Genomic DNA, 17,523 nt, shown 5'->3' with positions numbered 1-17,523 from the left:
AAAGCACTATGTAACCTTGAGAAACTTACTGAAAAATTTTACTCTGAAAACCAAGAAAACTATACTATGAAACCACGAAGATATCCTTTAATTATGATTCTACAAAGTAACTGAAATGATGCACTATTTGTTGGCTGGTTATGATTCTATTTTTCTTCAATTTAATGAACTTTAAATTTTAGAATAGTTTTAGATTTACAGAAAAGGTATAAGAATATTGTGGAGGGTTTCTGTATATACTGCATCCAGTTGCCCTTATTGTTAACATCTCACATTATTATAGAGCATTTGTCATAACTAATGAACCAATCCTGATACATTATATTAATTAGAGTCCAAGTTTCGTTCACATTTCCTAAGTGTTTACCTAATGTCCTTTTGTCTCACCCTCCCCCCTGCCACACACACACAGGATCCCTATCAGGGTATGATGTTATAATTAGTCATCGTGTCTCCTTAGACTCATCTAGGTTTGACAGTTTCTCAGACTTCCCTTGTTTTGATGAGCTTAACAGTTTTGAGGACCATTAATCATGAATTTCATAAATTGTGTTTAAATTTATATTTGTTTAATGCTTTTTCCATGTTCAGACAGGGGTTGTGAGTTTGGGGGAGGAAAATCTTAGAGGTAATTCTTCTCACATCTTATCAAAGGTATATGCTGTTAACATGAACACCCATTTAAGATTTGACTCTTATGAGTGGATAAGGATTATTATAATTGGTAATTTAATATACCATATTAAAATCTCTTTGCTAGGTGTAATTTTCTAGGCAATGTATAACATAGGTGATTGTCTTCTAATACGGCATAATCTTGCAGCACCTGGGTGGCTCCGTCAGTTAAGCAGCTGACTTCATCTCAGGTCATGATCTCACGGCTCATGAGTTCAAGCCCCGAATTGTGCTCTCTGCTGTCAGCTCAAAGCCTGCTTCGGATCCTCTGTCACCCCCTCTCTCTGCCCCTCCTGGGCTCGCGCTCGCCCTGTCTCAAAAATACATAAACATTAAAATTTTTTAATGCCATATTAATGGCATAATCTTAAAATATAATTACTTTACTTTTTTATGAAAAAATCCCCTCACCACTGATAAACGAAAAGTAACTGAAAAACTCATGTCTTATTATAAATTAATAGTAATCCTACCTATGGACATAACATTTATATATTCAATTCAAAATGAAAAACATAACTATTTGTATTTCTTTCAAATTACTTGCCAAATGGAGAAAATAACAGATTTGTACTCAGCTATGAGGTCTTAAAAGACCAAAGTAGAGGTTCCAGAAGTTAGGCATTTTGATACTAATTCCCCTAAACCTAGCTCATGCAAAGGACCTGCCTTAAGAAATGTTAATACTTCATTAAGCCCTAGGCATAGAGAATCTGGCAGTTCTAATCTTGTGGCATCCTTGGTCTAAGTGTACGTTATCCTCTGAGGTTAGAAAACGACTAATGTAGCTGTCACAGGGATTAGGAGATCCATGGTTTTGTTTACTCTGTACTTAAGAATTTCAGTGTAAATAGGGAAGCTGGTTTAGGACTACTACGATCGATGCTACGCAGTTTTCAGATCAAGACATAAAATCAGCATTGTCAATCCAGAGGAAATGTTGTATTACTCAGGACATCTTTACTTAGAATTAAATGAAATAAATATCCATAGTGTCATATGCTCTGGCTCTACATGTAGCCACACAAAGTTTAAATATATCTATATTTATGGTTGTCACTCCCCATGAGAGCGGATCGTAAGAATAATTTAGCAGTTTTAGCCTACTGCCATTTGTGGCCTTAGTATGACGAATCACAGTCTTGGGCAAGAATATCATCCACAACATCTTTTTTTTTCTTTTTTAAATCCCTGATTTTTTCAGTCTATAAACACTTTGCCTTGACTCACCATATTCTATTTGTGTGACCTTGGGAAATTTTCTTAACTTCTGGAAGTTCCTCAAGTTTGTGTGAAGCATACATGAAATCATGTATCTAAAACATTTAGCAAATTAACTGGGCATTTGTTATTTATTCACAGACACATATGCGTATGCTTTCAAACAGTCATTTCTGGTTTATTGGGAGCAATGAAAAGCTACTAGACTGTCTTAAAGTGGTCATTCCATTTTATGCCATATCTAGGTTCTCAGAAATATTTTCTAGCTGTTAACTGATGTTTTAACACTGGTACCTCAATAGATAAGCAAAAACTAATCAGGAAATAGACTTGTCCGTGTTCAAGGGAATGAATGTATTCTGGTGGCAAAACTTGGTGTTCGAGTAATTTTATTTATTTTTCCCTAATCACGAGAAACTGATGAGCAGTTTGACTTTTTTTTTTATATGGTTGGGGATATTCTTCAAAAAGGAGGCTTCCTTGATGATCTCAGAAGCTAAATAAGTGATTAAACACTTTTGAAGTATGAGGCAAAGGAAATAAGATCCAGATGAATTGTTTTATACAACAGCCCTCAACAAGAGCCCATTTCTCTTCTTCTTCTTTTTTTCTTTTAACATTTATTTATTTTTGAGAGACATAAAGAGAGCATGAGCAGGGGAGGGGGGGGAAGAGAGAGAGAGAGAGAGAGAGAGAGAGAGAATCTGAAGCAGGCTCTAGGCTTCCAGCTGTCAGCACAGAGCGTGATGCAGGGCTCAAACCCACGAACCACGAGATCATGACCTAAACCAAAGTTGGACGCTTAACCAACTGAGCCACCCAGGCACCCCATCTCTTCTTATTGACTAGTGTTTCTGATGCCCTATTTGGGAAAGAAGCCACAACCAATCTCACCTAAATCCCCACCTGTATATCCGGATCAAAGGAAATACCCAGGTTAAAAGGCATTTTGTAACTGCGATCAACTGTTGGTAGTGTGACCTAACCAGCATTTTTGAGGACAACACTTCATTGCAGGCAGACCACTGTCCCTTGTAACCACGCCTGATCCATTTATTATGAACTTTTCAGTGTGGCATTAGTGACCACAGCAGTATCTGGAATGAGAAACAGTTCCGGGGCGCCTGGGTGGCGCAGTCGGTTAAGCGTCCGACTTCAGCCAGGTCACGATCTCGCGGTTCGTGAGTTCGAGCCCCGCGTCGGGCTCTGGGCTGATGGCTCAGAGCCTGGAGCCTGTTTCCGATTCTGTGTCTCCCTCTCTCTCTGCCCCTCCCCCGTTCATGCTCTGTCTCTCTCTGTCCCAAAAATAAATTAAAAACGTGGAATGAGAAACAGTTCCAAGAGCAGCTGTACCTAGGGAGACAGCCTGGGAATATTTTGAATAGAGGTTAAGAACCAGCCAGCTGGGAGGCTGAGTAAAGAGTATAAAAGACGAAAGGATACGAACACAGCTTCTTTGCAATTTGCTATTGGATATGGCAAACACTGCTAATTATAATTGGTAATTGTTGGTGTATACCTAAGTGAAGTCAGGATAAAGTAGCTTTCCTTCAGAAGTTGACCTCTCCAGATTTAGAATCAGACTTCAGAGCCAGATGGGTTGTAGGGTTCCAGTATACCAACACTTTCATGGTCATCTGACTCTCAAAATGATGAGGTGACATTAACATGGTGTGATCAGCCTGTGAGTTTCTTGTACAGAGGCCATTGATGTTTGAATACTATGTCACAGACTCCCTGAGCACAGCCTGGTACAGAGCATGCATTTAATCAATACACCAGAGTAGAATTCCTCTTGTTTATATGTTGATGATCCCTGTACCTGGTGTTGAATATACAACTCTTTGTAAATAGGGCAATGTTTTTCTAAATTGTTGATCTGAACAGAGCAATATGTCATCAGGATTCCATGTTTTCTCTTTTTTTGCGCAAGTATATACAAAAGGATCGGTACTTGTATTTACTTAAAGAGATAAATGTAGAAGGAAAATAGACTAGTCAAGAAAAATAAAAATATCTTAAAAGTGTTTATCCTCTATTTTGTCAAAAATCCTCTGTGTAGAAATATACATATGCAAAATACAATATACTGTAAAGATGATTTTATTAAGGCCATATGGTAACAAGAGAAATCTGTGGGTATGTTTATTTGCCCCACAGGAAAAAAAAAATTAAGTGTATTTGGGCATATTTTTAAGAATTATCTGTGCCTTTGATATCAATATACGCAATTACATGTGGCCGTCTATGCAAATATCTTCATGAGATGATTGACCCATACCACAGTCGCCAAGCAGCAATTGCTGATTGCTCTTATCATTATTAGCGGAATGTAATGTTAGTGATACATTTCCAAATAGGGAAAGATAATACCACTGTTTTGTCCTCTTTTTTCTATGCTATTTGGAATGCAGACAGTACCGCAGGGACACCAGCAATATCAACGACAACTGTGGAAATTCGCAAAAGCAGTGTTATGACAACTGAGATCACCTCCAAAGTGGAAAAAAGCCCCACAACAGCCACTGGCAATAGCTCATGTCCTTCCACGGAGACCGAGGAAGAAAAGGCAAAACGGCTTCTTTACTGTTCGCTATGCAAGGTTGCTGTCAACTCTGCCTCACAGCTGGAGGCACACAACAGTGGTGAGATGAAGCGATTTCTTTTCTGTCTCAACAGTTCTTCAATTATCTTCCTCTGAATGGGTTAGATCTTTTGCAGCAGGGGACAAAGGGTTGGCGGAAAACTGGCAATTATTACATGGAATTCATTAACTGTTACAAAATAAAAATGACATGCAAAGTGTCATTTACATGGGAGCAAGAGAGGACTTCCAGGGCTCCTGTGCCTCGATGTGTATGTGTTTGTGTTTATGAATGTGTGTGTGTGTGTGTGTTATTAAACATTAGGAGATAAAGTAAAATATTCTAAAGTCTAAGATTTGCATTTATTTGATTTCTAAATTGCTATACACTCCCACACATTTGCTTCTAAATGAAGTTTGCTGAAGTTTTTATCGGTGGTTACAAAATTTGGTTCCATAACTCCATGTGATTTTAGGTGAAACCTCGCTGTTATGGTCTTAATGGCAAATAATACTATTTGGGCTAAATCTGTATCACCTGGACACTTTACCGTAAAGGGTTTATTATGGGCAACCATTGAGGTATGTTCCCCACATGTGATATTTTATTTACTCTTTGTGACAACCTAAACATACTATTCTTGCTATTTGACTGAAGCTCAGGTGAGGCACATGACCAATTAAGCGACTAAGCCATGACGTAAACTTAGGTCTCTCCAACTTAAACACTAAACTTGAACATATCATAACAAGGATGAAATGTTTCCCCAGTATATTTCAATTCCATCCATCTGTTCTGTATTATATCTATAGAAAGATAATGTATAGATATTATATCATACCAAAACCTATCTATCTAGATAAATACATACAGGGAGAGTATAGCTCTATCTATATATCTATCAATAAAATCTAGATGATATCATATATAGATATATAGATATAGATAATCGTATATATATCCTGCCTAAGATTTAAGCCAGCCCTTTGGCCCAAGATTAGATTTTCTCTCAAAGACTGTGTTCGTTGCCGGGACCCTGTCAGCAATTACAGTAAAAACAGAATCATTTGTAAATGATACCGTGGGTTAATGTTGCAGCTATATGTTCACTGTCATTGGCCACTGTGCTGCACAGTAATATCCAAGTATTGACTTCAGTGTTCTGAGGGAGTAATTGCAGGTGGAGAGCAATTCCTTCAGTCCGTGTCTTCCTCCTGCACGCAACATTAGTTGTCGTCCGGCAGTTCATGGGTTCAGGGCCTGAGAACACAGAAAAAGATCTGGCCCCAAGTCAGAATCTATATACCATGCAGACATGCCTCGAGTTTTACTCATGCAAATATATTAGTCAGGGATGCAGGGTAGTTGGGAGAGCGAAAACATCGTTGGAGGTCCAGTTATTTCTCAAGAATTCTTGATCCTTCTGCATAGTGACAGAGAAACACATTCATTTGGGGGGGGGGGGGATCAACTCTGACAGATAAACAAAACCATACCCTTTGAGGCTGGCGATAACTTATCAAGAATTTGGGCATCCTTCTTGAATTCTTATCAGAAACATCTGATTAAGAAGCAAAGAGTAATTAGTTATTTCATGATATCACACCAGGTCAGCACTTTTCATATTCCAATTCTATGATGCTCATCTCTGCTTTGTGTTGTCAGAAATAGCCCATGAGCTTTAAATACATACTCACCCATGTCATTATATATATATATATATGTATATTTCTTATATCTAGGGATTCTGATTTATTATATATCCAAGCCTAGAAGCTATAGTATTGGGGAAAAGAAAAAAAAAAAGCAAACACAAAATCCTCACAAGTGTTGTGCAGGCAGAGCTTAAGGTAGTAAATGTGGTTGTCACCTCTACTATGAGTCCCTTTATAGGGATGTCCCCTCCAACCCTTTGTCCTAGTCAGGAGACTGTCCCCATTCCCCCTAAGCTTAGGTTTCTCTAGCCCTGCATTTCCCTTCCTACCTCAGAGATCTTTCTCTCAGGTCCAGGCCCTTCTTGGAGGCCTCACACTAAACGTGCACGAGCCAGCTGTGCCAGAACTGGAGACGGCAAAGGAAAGCAGGTGGACAAGTAGACGTGTCTAACCCCCTTTGTGTGCCATTTTTGATCTCCAGATTCAGCTCTCTTATTTGTAACGGAAGCGGTGTCGAGAGGCTCCCTGCGTCCAGGACATTCTCTAAATGTAGATGATGAATGCAGTCCTTCCCATATTCATACAACTGCCCCTTATCCACTGATCCACTGGTTCCAGCATCTTTCCCTTAGGACCCCATGTGGGGAAACCCATGGGGGGTGGGGAGATAGAAGGAGACGGGCTTACCTGTATGATCACTCTCCTTTCAGGAAAAGGAGTAGTTGTTGTAGGATCCATCATAGGGTTAGTGTGTGTTTTAGTTTGGGTTCCGTTAGAAGCAGACTCGGAGACCAGGATTTGAGAGCAGATAGTTTTCAGGAGAGGCCAAGGGAACAGGTTAGGAAGCGAGAAAAGGTAACAGGGCAGGAAGGCAGCCAGTACAGTGCCCATCACTAGGCAGTTACCAACGTGGGCAACTGACGCTCGCCAGACAAAACCGTGACACCCCACGGCTCACACTGTGTTTCGCTGCTTTAAACATAAAAACTTCCAGCAGTCACATAAAATGACAGAATTGAAGCAACCCAAATTCTGTCGCTTCATTTTTACAATCATGGTGGTGTCGTCGTTCATCTATAAAAATACAGGGGGCCGCAGGGGTTGAAGGCATGAACCGCAGCCTTCGTGAGCTTGAATGATTGTGAACTGTTATGGACTCGCTAACAAAACAAGAGCCCGTAGCTGAGTTCCTGTGTGTGCGCGGCCCGCTGTGTAATAGAGAGGTCTACAGATCAAGTTCCATGTAGCATGATGCTTAGTATAGGATAAGTAACACAATGGGCTAATTTAATACATACTAAATCTCAACAGTAAACACACCAATGGTGTAGAATATAGATCAACAAAATGTTTTCTAGGAAGAAGTCCTTTATCATGGACATTGTTTAGAGTTGTCAGTTCATGGCCCTAGTGGAAAGCAGACTGCTTTTGTAGTCCATTTAATTATTGTTTTCTAATTCTCTTTAATGGACCCCTGGATTACCTGCATCTGGAACAGACCACAGTCACTGCCTTAGTGCCCCACTGCCCCCACACTCACCCCTACCCACCCAACGCCACCAATATCACTTTAAAAGAATTCCCTGCTTTCTTTTAGAGCCACAGATAAGGAAACCACCGTTGAGATTGGGCTGTTTTTCAGGGAGCCATGTTTGAAAGCCAATTTTGATCAAAAGCAACCAGGCTGCAGGGTGGGGAGATGTGTCTTTTGCATCTAAATTGTAATTCTAAGTAGTTTTCCCCCTTTTTTCCCTTTTAGAAACACATATGCATGAAATAAGGCCTATAGCTGTGAATGTAGAGTTCTGCATTTATGGTTTTTCTTTTAATCTCAAAAACACATTCTTAATCATAAACAGATATTGATGCTATAGTTTCCATCAAACACTGCCTCTTGTATATTGCAATGGAATGAGCTAGAAGTGATCAGACTATTTTTACCTCAGATCTGTAAATAACATTTCTATGTGAACCTGGGCAAGTCATTTGTTCTCTTTGAACCTACCCCTTCCCTTTCTCCTTTCTTCCTTTCTTCCTTCCTTTCTTCCTTTCCTTTCCTTTCTTTTCTTTTCTTTTCTTTTCTTTTCTTTTCTTTTCTTTCTTTTCTCTTTCTTTCTTTCCTTCTTGCCTTTCTTTTCTTCCTCTTTCCTCCCTCCCTCCCTTTCTTCCTCTCTTCCTTCCTACCTCCTCCTCCCCCTCTTCCTCCCCCTCCTCCTCCTTCTTCCTCCTCCTCTTCTTCTTCTTCTTCTTCTTCTTCTTCTTCTTCTTCTTCTTCTTCTTCTTCTTCTTCTTGTTTTCTTCTCTCTCCCCCTCTCTCTCTCCCTCTCTCTCCATCTCAGAGCTAAGAGGCCATATGGCATCTTGTAAGGATGAGTTATTACGGCACGATTATTAGTATGACCACAGTTGCTTCTAGCATTATCTGGGAATCAGTTGTGTTATTTCACTTGCTTTCTCTTTTTATTTTTCACTAAAGTTGCAGTTAATTGGTTTATATTCCATAATATTGGAATGCAGGATTCGAATACGGGCATTCTGGCTTTGCATGTTTTGTTTGTTTGTTTGTTTGTTTGTTTGTTTTGTTTGTATGAATTTGAGAAGAGAAGTAGTTCTCCTAAGCTTACAAGCATGATTCACAACCAGTCTAAGAATATTTAAAACAACTTAAGGGAACCTACTCTTTCCAAAAGATCTGAAAGTCCCCTTTTAGTTTTATGTTATAGACACAGATAATACAAAAAATATGTTTTGTCTTTGTCTTCAAAGAAATCTCCCCAAAACATTCCACTAGGTAATGCTTTCCTTAGGTAATTTTGATGGTTTTCTCTATATAATAAAAAATCCAAACCTTTTAAATGTTTTATAGTTAATGCTCATTACTAATTTGGGCAAATTTTTCTGGTAATCACTTGAAGTGGTAACATTTGATAATATTCACTAAGCTCATTCAAGCTTTTTTATCCCTAGACAGAGCTTATGCTACCCCTCACTAAATTTTAATATGCATAAAAGGCAGTTATCAAAGGATAGACTTCACTAAATTTTAAAGTGCTTAGCGATTTCTAAATTTTCGCCTAAATAAAACCAACACCATTAAGAAAGAGGATAGACTAAAATGTGTAGAACACATGGAAATGCCAAAAGTAATCCTTAAAACAATAAATGCATTTAATGCAGCACTTCAGTAGAGCAGATAATTTCTTTTTTCACAGCTGAGGACACTGAGGCACAAAGACATGTAAACCACACAGCTAATGGAAGCAAACTCTGACTCATACCATGCCGGAGTCTGAGCTCACAATGCTCTTTACAGATATTTGTTCACTGGTCTTTAAAATATCTAATACTTGACCTAGTCTTCACTGATTCTCTACTATGTGTCAGGCACTGAGAATAGAGTATGAGCAAAACCCAGGGTTTCCTTTAAGAAGCCCATGTCTAAGCCATGCCTCTGTGTTCAGGAAGAGAATAGGTAAAGACTTGTTTCATTAAGGCATCTCTCATTTCATATTTCAAGTGAAAGTTCATTTAAGCCAGTCAGCTGTGGTCAGTGTCCATGGCCTTGTTATCAAGGTCCAAAGATTATCTGGCACTCCTATTGAGAATCTTCTAGGGTAACGGTAAGACTCTCAATTACAAAAGAGGTTAACCAGGGTGAATCAAGAGTCCCTCCAAAAAGTCAGAGTAACATTCAGTCTCCAACTGACTACTTCTTAGACATTGATAAGCCAAACCAGCCCAGGAATCCTTCTCAGTCTGATTGAAGAAGCTGCATGGAAAAATATTTTGATATAACCACCTGTTTAGATAAAAAAGGTTGGACAACTGTCCAGACACATACACACAGTGACACAAATTACATATATACATATATATATGTATACACATATACATATGTGTGTGTATATATGTGTGTGTGTGTGTGTGTGTATATATATATATATATACTCCCTAGAACATTGTTTTACTCTACACTGGCTTACACCAACTTCAGAGTAGAAAGTGTTTGTATCTATTTTGCAAGGGGGATAAGTGAAAGCGGACTGCAGGGAGGCCTCCCACCAGAACCACAGAGCAGTGCTGTGGCCCATATTTCAAGTCCTCCTGTCTACTTACAAGGTGTTGACCTTTTTCCCTTTCCTTAATATGTTGGGATATGAACATTTTCACAGCTATGGATAAGAATATGTCATTCAAAGTGGGGAATCTATTTTGTAGAAATATACATTTGTTTCTATTGGGTTCAGTAAAGTTGTAATCGTTTTGAAAGAGAAACGTGACTGTAAACCTGTTTCGTGTATTTCACTGCCTCTTATTTAAGGCAATGGTGATTGGCACTGACCTCGTGTGGCCCTCAGTGTGTTTTCTTCGTTAATATTCAATGGTTCTGGGAGGCTGGCTCAGAAATCAGAAGTTAAGAATCTTATTTTTTATCCTTACAGAGCTGATACCAATCTAACAAATAAATCTAATAAATATTAAATCCAATAAATCTATTAACAGATCTAATAGATACAATTAGGAAAAGAGAAACCACTGAAAATGGATTTAGAAAACCAGAATGGCAAAAAGGACATAAATGATTAACAGAGAAAATTTCATAGCAACACTATGACTAAGTGAGAAAAATAAAGAATATTTATCAACACTAAGGGAAAGAAAATTGCGAACAAAGTTTTGAGGGAAAACTCCCATGCATGAACTCTAGTAATTGAAAAAAAAGTATTGAGAACTGGAGTTACACTACTTATGTGTGAGAGTCCAAAGATGTTATTGGTTTACTAAAAAGAAGTATTTACTTAGAGTGTATCTGCATACCCTCTCACCCCTCCTCATCCTGGTCATTTGTTTATACATTTGAAATTACATAACCAATCAGTGTGGGCTTTACTCTCTTAACAGGGCCCCCTGTCATTAAGATCTTTATACTATTACTCTTTTTTACTGAACCTAGACACATGACCAGGAAAGCTTGTTTGCATTCTGTTTAGAACATGGGTATTTAATTAGTGCCACTTCTGTAAACACACCATGCTTAAACTGATTACATTTGTTACAAATCACCTCCAACTATACCTTTAGCAACTAAATCACTCTTCCTCATCAGCTATCATTTATGTCTTATTAGCATCAAGAGGAAATGAAACAAAGTCACACCCATTTAGTTTCATCTCAGGATGCTCCCGTGCAGGTGCTGTATTAATGGTGCTGGTTTGTTATGTGGCACGCTATAAAAACATGAGTAATTAAGTGATATTGTGTCAGGTGGTCAGACAACATTGTCTTCTAAGTTAAGCGTATTTCAATCATAACCCTTGGAGGAACTGCTCTAAAACTAGATACCATATTTTGTTATTGAATCATTTCTTAAAGGCATCTACTAGCTAAGAATTTTTTCTATTTTTTTCTTCCTTTTGTTCTAAATATTTCTGGCAGGTACTAAGCACAAAACCATGCTAGAAGCCCGGAATGGAAGTGGGACTATCAAAGCCTTTCCTAGGGCAGGCGTGAAAGGCAAAGGACCAGTTAATAAGGGAAACACAGGTCTGCAAAACAAAACGTTTCACTGTGAAATCTGTGATGTGCACGTCAACTCGGAAACACAACTTAAACAGGTAGACAGCGCATATTCTAGAAACGAAAACAGATAGGGGACACCCTTATGGGCAGAATATGTGTGATTCCTTTATTCCCTTTCTTTCCTATTTTCCTCTCCCATCCATCCATCCATCCATCCACCCATCTGTCCATCCATCCATCCATCCATCCACTTGTCTTGTATTCATTGCCCTTATTTAGTAATGCTTATGTCAGTTGCCAGGGGGAATACTAAGATGTAATGTTTTCTAAGGCCTTTCAGAAATTGTCTGAAGTGAGTTTGTACTATTCTTATATCTGAAGAGTGGGAGAAAAAAGGGGTATGAGATCTTTTCTCTACCAGGTTTCCCCCTCAACAGTGTTGATTTTCTTTAAAGGTCAAATTGCAATGTTCCCTTTTTACTTGTTTAGACATTTACATGCTACAACTAATTTTATACTGTTCTTTTATTTTATGTACTTTATTACATGGTGGTGTACTGTATTTCTAAACCCTGCAGTGATCTGCTAAAGAGATTACTAATCCTATTGCATTCGCTTTTTCTGTGAATAGCCTTCCAAAGAGATCAGCTGTACAGAGGAAGGGCCGGCCCTCGTACTGTGTTGTGTTTTATATGCATATGTACAAAATTGGACTCATTTTATGCACCTTAGTTATTTATCTTTAGAATTTAGGGGATTGACATTTGGCTGTACAAATGTGAGGATAAATATTAGTATGGAAATAAATTCATGCCTGCCTGGGCATCTTTGTTTATTTGCACATAAAATTCCTTTAGACATTCCTTTCCTTTGTAAACTTTCAAAAAAGGAGATCTGTGCAGTGATATAGAGAAAAGCTGGGAAAAAGAAGAGCCTTCTATCCGTTAAAAATATACTAAAATGGGTAGCATAAAAATATATATCCTCAAGCCATCAGGATCCAAGGACAAAAGTGCATGCTTTTTTATTTTGGTGTTTCTGCAACTTCTGTGAAGTAACTACTACCCTTCTTCAGGTTAAAACAGTATTTATAAGGGGGGTTTGGGGATGATTTTTTTTAAAGCTGTCATTTTTAATTGCTTTTAATAGCACATTAGCAGTAGAAGGCACAAAGACAGAGCTGCTGGGAAGCCCCCGAAACCTAAATACAGTCCTTACAACAAACTACAGAAGGCAGCACATCCACTGGGGGTGAGTGTCTTTGTTGCTTCTCAAATGATAGTGATCTTGAATGTCCGACAATCTGCTGAACTTGATTTTTTTTTTTTTTTTGGTCAGTTACTGTATGAAATAAATGGAAGGTACCTAAGTAATGACAAACAGCTGATTAGAGAGTCCAGACCCTGCTCCACCAATAGAATTACTTGTTTCATGAGTTGTTTCTGTGGTTTGCCACTTTTGGCCATAGTCCAGCACCTTTATCTTTTGGAGTTGGGCTCTGGTTAATGACAGAAGCATGGGGAAGGGAATAAAGCCAATCGTTGGAGTCAGGTAAGTCATTACATGAAATCACATGAAATCTGGCCCTGCCGTTAGTTCATAATTTCAGGAAAGGTCAGTGAAAAATTTCTCCGAGGGACAAAACATTGGTGTTGATGATGCCCTCAACAGTTTTGGATTTTGAATAACAAAGTCTGAAAGGCATGGCTTATTTTATTGAATTATCAAACCAAGGACAGTATCTAAGGCCTGGGGAAACACTTTCTGGGAGATGCCCCCTTCCCATTACCCCAAATATGCCATTTAGATTAGTGAACACACTAGTATTAATGTCCCGGCCTGGAATTTTTGTAGGAACTTAGGGGAAATCTGTGAAACCTCCTGATAATTTCAAGCGAATATTTATGACCATGTGCTTCTTCTTTTTTTTTTTTCTTTGTCAAATTGACCACAGATTTCTCAGGGATACCCAGGGCTCAATGAAGAGTTAAGAACAACTGATCTATATAGTATGTGCTGAATTATGCACTTTGAGATCTGTTTTCTTCAAAATAGATCTTATTAATAATTGGTGCTATTGTGTGCTGCTGGCCTGTGAAAATATAGTTAAAGGAAAACTGCAATCATCTATTATGAAACCTCAGTAGGAGTTGACCCAATTAATTTAGTAGCATCACCCATTTTTATGCAAATGAAGTCACTTTACTCTTTTGTACAGAAGCAATTTTAGCTGCATTGAAAAGCTGTGAATTCTATGCAGAGCTGAGGTTTCAGCACCACTAGTCATAACTTTGAGTGCTATTTCTGACCAGCATAGACACAAGTTTCAACAATCAAGTGAATGGTTGTTAAGTAAACAGGGAAGTCAAATTGTATTAACAAAACCTCAGTGGTAGCTCTGTGTTACTGTTTCCATAAATGGGAACATTCTTTCTGTGAGAGCAGCCATCTTGCTAATGCTACTAGCCAAAGAATGAACTGGTTTTGGAGAGTAGAGTTGAGAGCATGTGGTTACCATGTGCCCAGAGAGGAAGCCGGAATGTCAGATTTAGGGGGAAGTAAGTGGTCTTTTCTTCTTCGTTGCAAGTGGAATTTAGTTATTTTTATTTCTCTTTATTAATACCTCACACCTTGCTGTGCAACTCAGTTTGTTCACTAGGATATGCTCCTAGTAGCGGACAGCATTAATAAATCTCCCTTTAAAAATATCTTCCCATGACAGTTAATGTGTGTGTGTAAAGAGTAAAAAACTCCCTATTTTTTTCTCAACATGAATAGTTTCCTACTTTATTGAGAAAAATAAAGTAAGGTTGCTGAGTACTTTTCTGGGGATTTTTCAACATCCTAGACTGGCCATCTTCAGTGATCTTCCAACTCTATCAAAGAAAAGATGTTTACACTTCCCATTATTTTTATTGATCATTCACAAGTGTGATTTCATCTTTGTACTTCTTTACTGCTTTATTTATTTATTTATTTATTTAGAGAGGCAGAGAGAGCAAGCAGGGGAGGAGCAAAGAGAGAGAGAGAGAGAGAGAGAGAGAGAGAGAATCACAAACAGGCTTCACGCCCTCAGTGCAGAGCCTGATGCAGGGCCTGGACCAACCTGAGACGATTATGACCTGAACTGAAACCAAGAGTCGGAAGTTTAAAGGAACGAGCCACCCAGGCGCCCCAACTGCTACATTTTAAAAGCTGCCCATCATTTTGGATTCTGAGTGTAGATGCCCAAACTCTTGTCCTTCTGCCCTCTTTTTTTTTTTTTTTCTTCTCTCCCTTGCAGGTAAAATTAGTATTTTCAAAAGAACCTTCAAAGCCATTGGCTCCGCGAATTCTACCAAACCCACTGGCAGCTGCAGCGGCCGCTGCTGCCGTGGCAGTGAACGCCCCCTTCAGTCTCCGAACTGCCCCAGCGGCAACACTGTTCCAGACCTCGGCGCTCCCTCCAGCACTCCTGCGGCCAGCTCCTGGACCTATTCGGACCGCCCACACTCCTGTGCTGTTTGCTCCTTACTGAATTCCAAATGGGAGTACTTGTACTGCAATAATTTTTCAAAAGACAAAACAAACAAAACAAAAGAGAACTATGCAGTGTTTATTTATAGTTTAAAGTATATCCGAAGAGCCAGGACTTTTGATAGTGAATTGAAAAGATTATTTAAAAAAATTAAAAAAAAAAAAGGAGGGAGGTTTGGGGGGGAGGGGAGGGGTGGTATTTTCTCCAAATTAAAGCATTCCTCTTGAACATTGATTGTTTTAGAAGTGATCTCCAGCATTGACTTGTAGTGGTATCTAGAACTTCTGAAGCCTTTGTGACTGTGCTTTTGGGCACCTATTTCCCTCTGCATTGTCTTTCCTGCTTTATGAAACAACTATACATTGTAAGGGCATTAACTGGTTCCAGTGTATATATATAATAATTTACTCTGTAGATTAAGATAATATGAAAAGAAGAAAAACAAAACAAAACAAAAAACATAAAAAAAAACACACACACACACACACACAAAAGCAACACTGTGAATAGTAGTACCCGTGCTGGTCCTCTTGCTATGACAGCAATTACTGGGTATTTATCCCAACAAAAGTAGATACAGTAGATGTCTTGTAAAACAATAGTGCTGTGTCTCAATCTATGCCACTAGGTTTTAAAGAGTCGCAAAAGGTAGAATGAACAACTATTTCATGCCAGTAAACAGTCAAACGATAAACAAACACCAGAGGGTTTGTGGAGGTGTTCCTGGTCCACATTCTCCCCCTTCTGTCCAGCTTGTAAGACTTTAAGTTGAGGACAAGAGAGCAGGGCTAAGCATCGAGATAGGGGAGACATTAATAAAGGTAGTTTCTTACAAAGTACTCATTTTCCCACCCTGAGGCAGTATTGCTGGAAATCGGGAAGGCTTTGTAAGGAAACTATATCTGAAAACAGGTAAACCCTTGCATCATGGGTGTTTCGAAAGAAATCAGTACAAGTGTTTTGTTTCATGGATAAGGAACGGTCACGACCTAAGATGATAACGCAAAGTAAAGGTTTTTCATGTTAGTGTATATCCAAAACAAGAAACAAAAACAAAAAAACACAGAGAATATTGCATCTCTGCAATATATCCCCTTTATATCATACCAGTAAGGCTGTGTCTTAGGCAAAGGTTTCTGCTTTGAATATGATGATAGATGTTAGCTATTGTTGTGGGCTTTTTCTTGTTTTTTAGATTTCCTACTGACATGATATAAACAATTAATATATATTTAAGTGTTAGTAAAACAAGAAAAATGACTCTGAGTTAATTGCAGACCAAGGATATAGTATTGGAAAAAAATCTGGTAGGACGCACTTGACCATCATTTCTCTAGTGGAGTTGTGAAATCTGGCAGCCTTCTGTGTTCACCGTAAGGCTGAAAGGAGTTGATGTTTTACCTTTAAAACAAGATTTATCAGGGGTATATATAAATATATGTATATTGTATATATGTTAGAAAGATTAAGAGAATAACTTATAAAAAGAAAATCTATATAAAATAATTATATAACCATCCCATGTTACATGTTATCATTAAGTTGGTAACGAATGGCATAAAAATAGCTGTGCCTTTAATTTGTGATAAAGGCTATTTGCTTTTTCCCATAGAAAGCTAACATATACCTATCACTATGATGGGGTTTGATGCAGCCAGTCTGTTGCATTAATAACAAGGATACTCAAACTTAGAACAATGATAAAACATGTACAAATCAACCCTACATGATTTAGGTTTAGAGAAAAAAAATATTTTTGAAAAGGTTTTGTAAAGACTATTTAAAATATAGGGAAGGGCTGGATATGGCCTTCCTAAAACTGCTCTTATCTAAACTGTAGTAACTTTTTGAGAGGTATAAAGATTCAAGATGAAACCATTTGAGAGATAGGTATTTAGCATTTGTTATTTTATATTTAAGAAACACCCATAGCGTGCTTGGTGCTCAACATTGAACGTGGTCTTTGGAGTTCTTCTCCACCATCTATCTAGCTATAGACATTTGTCATATAAACGTATCTTTAAAGCAGTTGGCTTTATATATCTTTTGTTAAACAAACAAAAAAAGGGTAGAAGGAAGAAAGGAAGGTAGGAAGGAAGGAAGGGAAAAAAGGGAGGAGGGCAGACAGACAAGACAAAAAAGTATTTCATTAGTCCTTGGTAAAAAGAATTTCAAACCATACACGTCTGGTTAAACATGTTGGTTAGTATTAAAATTTGTTTTTTGAGAGTATCTGGTGATTTTACATTTACCAATACCTCTGCAATCTGGTGTTAGCAAGTGTTTCCTTTTTTCACTCACAGACCCTACTAGTTCAGTCAGATGGAAAGTTGCTCATGAGTTTGTTGTT

At 38.3% G+C, this 17,523-nt stretch overlaps 1 protein-coding gene across 6 annotated transcripts in view; it reads left to right on the top strand.

Moving 5' to 3' along the window:
* ZNF385D (zinc finger protein 385D) overlaps positions 1-15,340 on the top strand; it is a 1,208,478-nt gene extending 1,193,138 nt beyond the window's left edge. For 4 of the 6 annotated variants that reach the window (XM_042955771.1, XM_042955770.1, XM_042955772.1 and 1 more), the window contains 4 exons: positions 4,311-4,541; positions 11,573-11,751; positions 12,806-12,907; positions 14,940-15,338. In XM_042955771.1, coding sequence (XP_042811705.1) covers positions 4,311-4,541; positions 11,573-11,751; positions 12,806-12,907; positions 14,940-15,173 — 746 coding nt within the window. In that variant the 3' untranslated portion in view covers positions 15,174-15,338. Of the gene's footprint in view, positions 1-4,310; positions 4,542-11,572; positions 11,752-12,805; positions 12,908-14,939 lie in introns of all 6 variants that reach the window. The other 2 variants (XM_042955767.1, XM_042955768.1) reach the window with 2 other exon arrangements.
* The last annotated feature ends 2,183 nt before the right edge of the window (positions 15,341-17,523 follow it).

The sequence above is a fragment of the Panthera leo genome, chromosome C2 (assembly GCF_018350215.1).
Source record: "Panthera leo isolate Ple1 chromosome C2, P.leo_Ple1_pat1.1, whole genome shotgun sequence".
Taxonomy (NCBI): domain Eukaryota; kingdom Metazoa; phylum Chordata; class Mammalia; order Carnivora; family Felidae; genus Panthera; species Panthera leo.
This window is presented reverse-complemented; position numbering and strand designations above follow the sequence as displayed.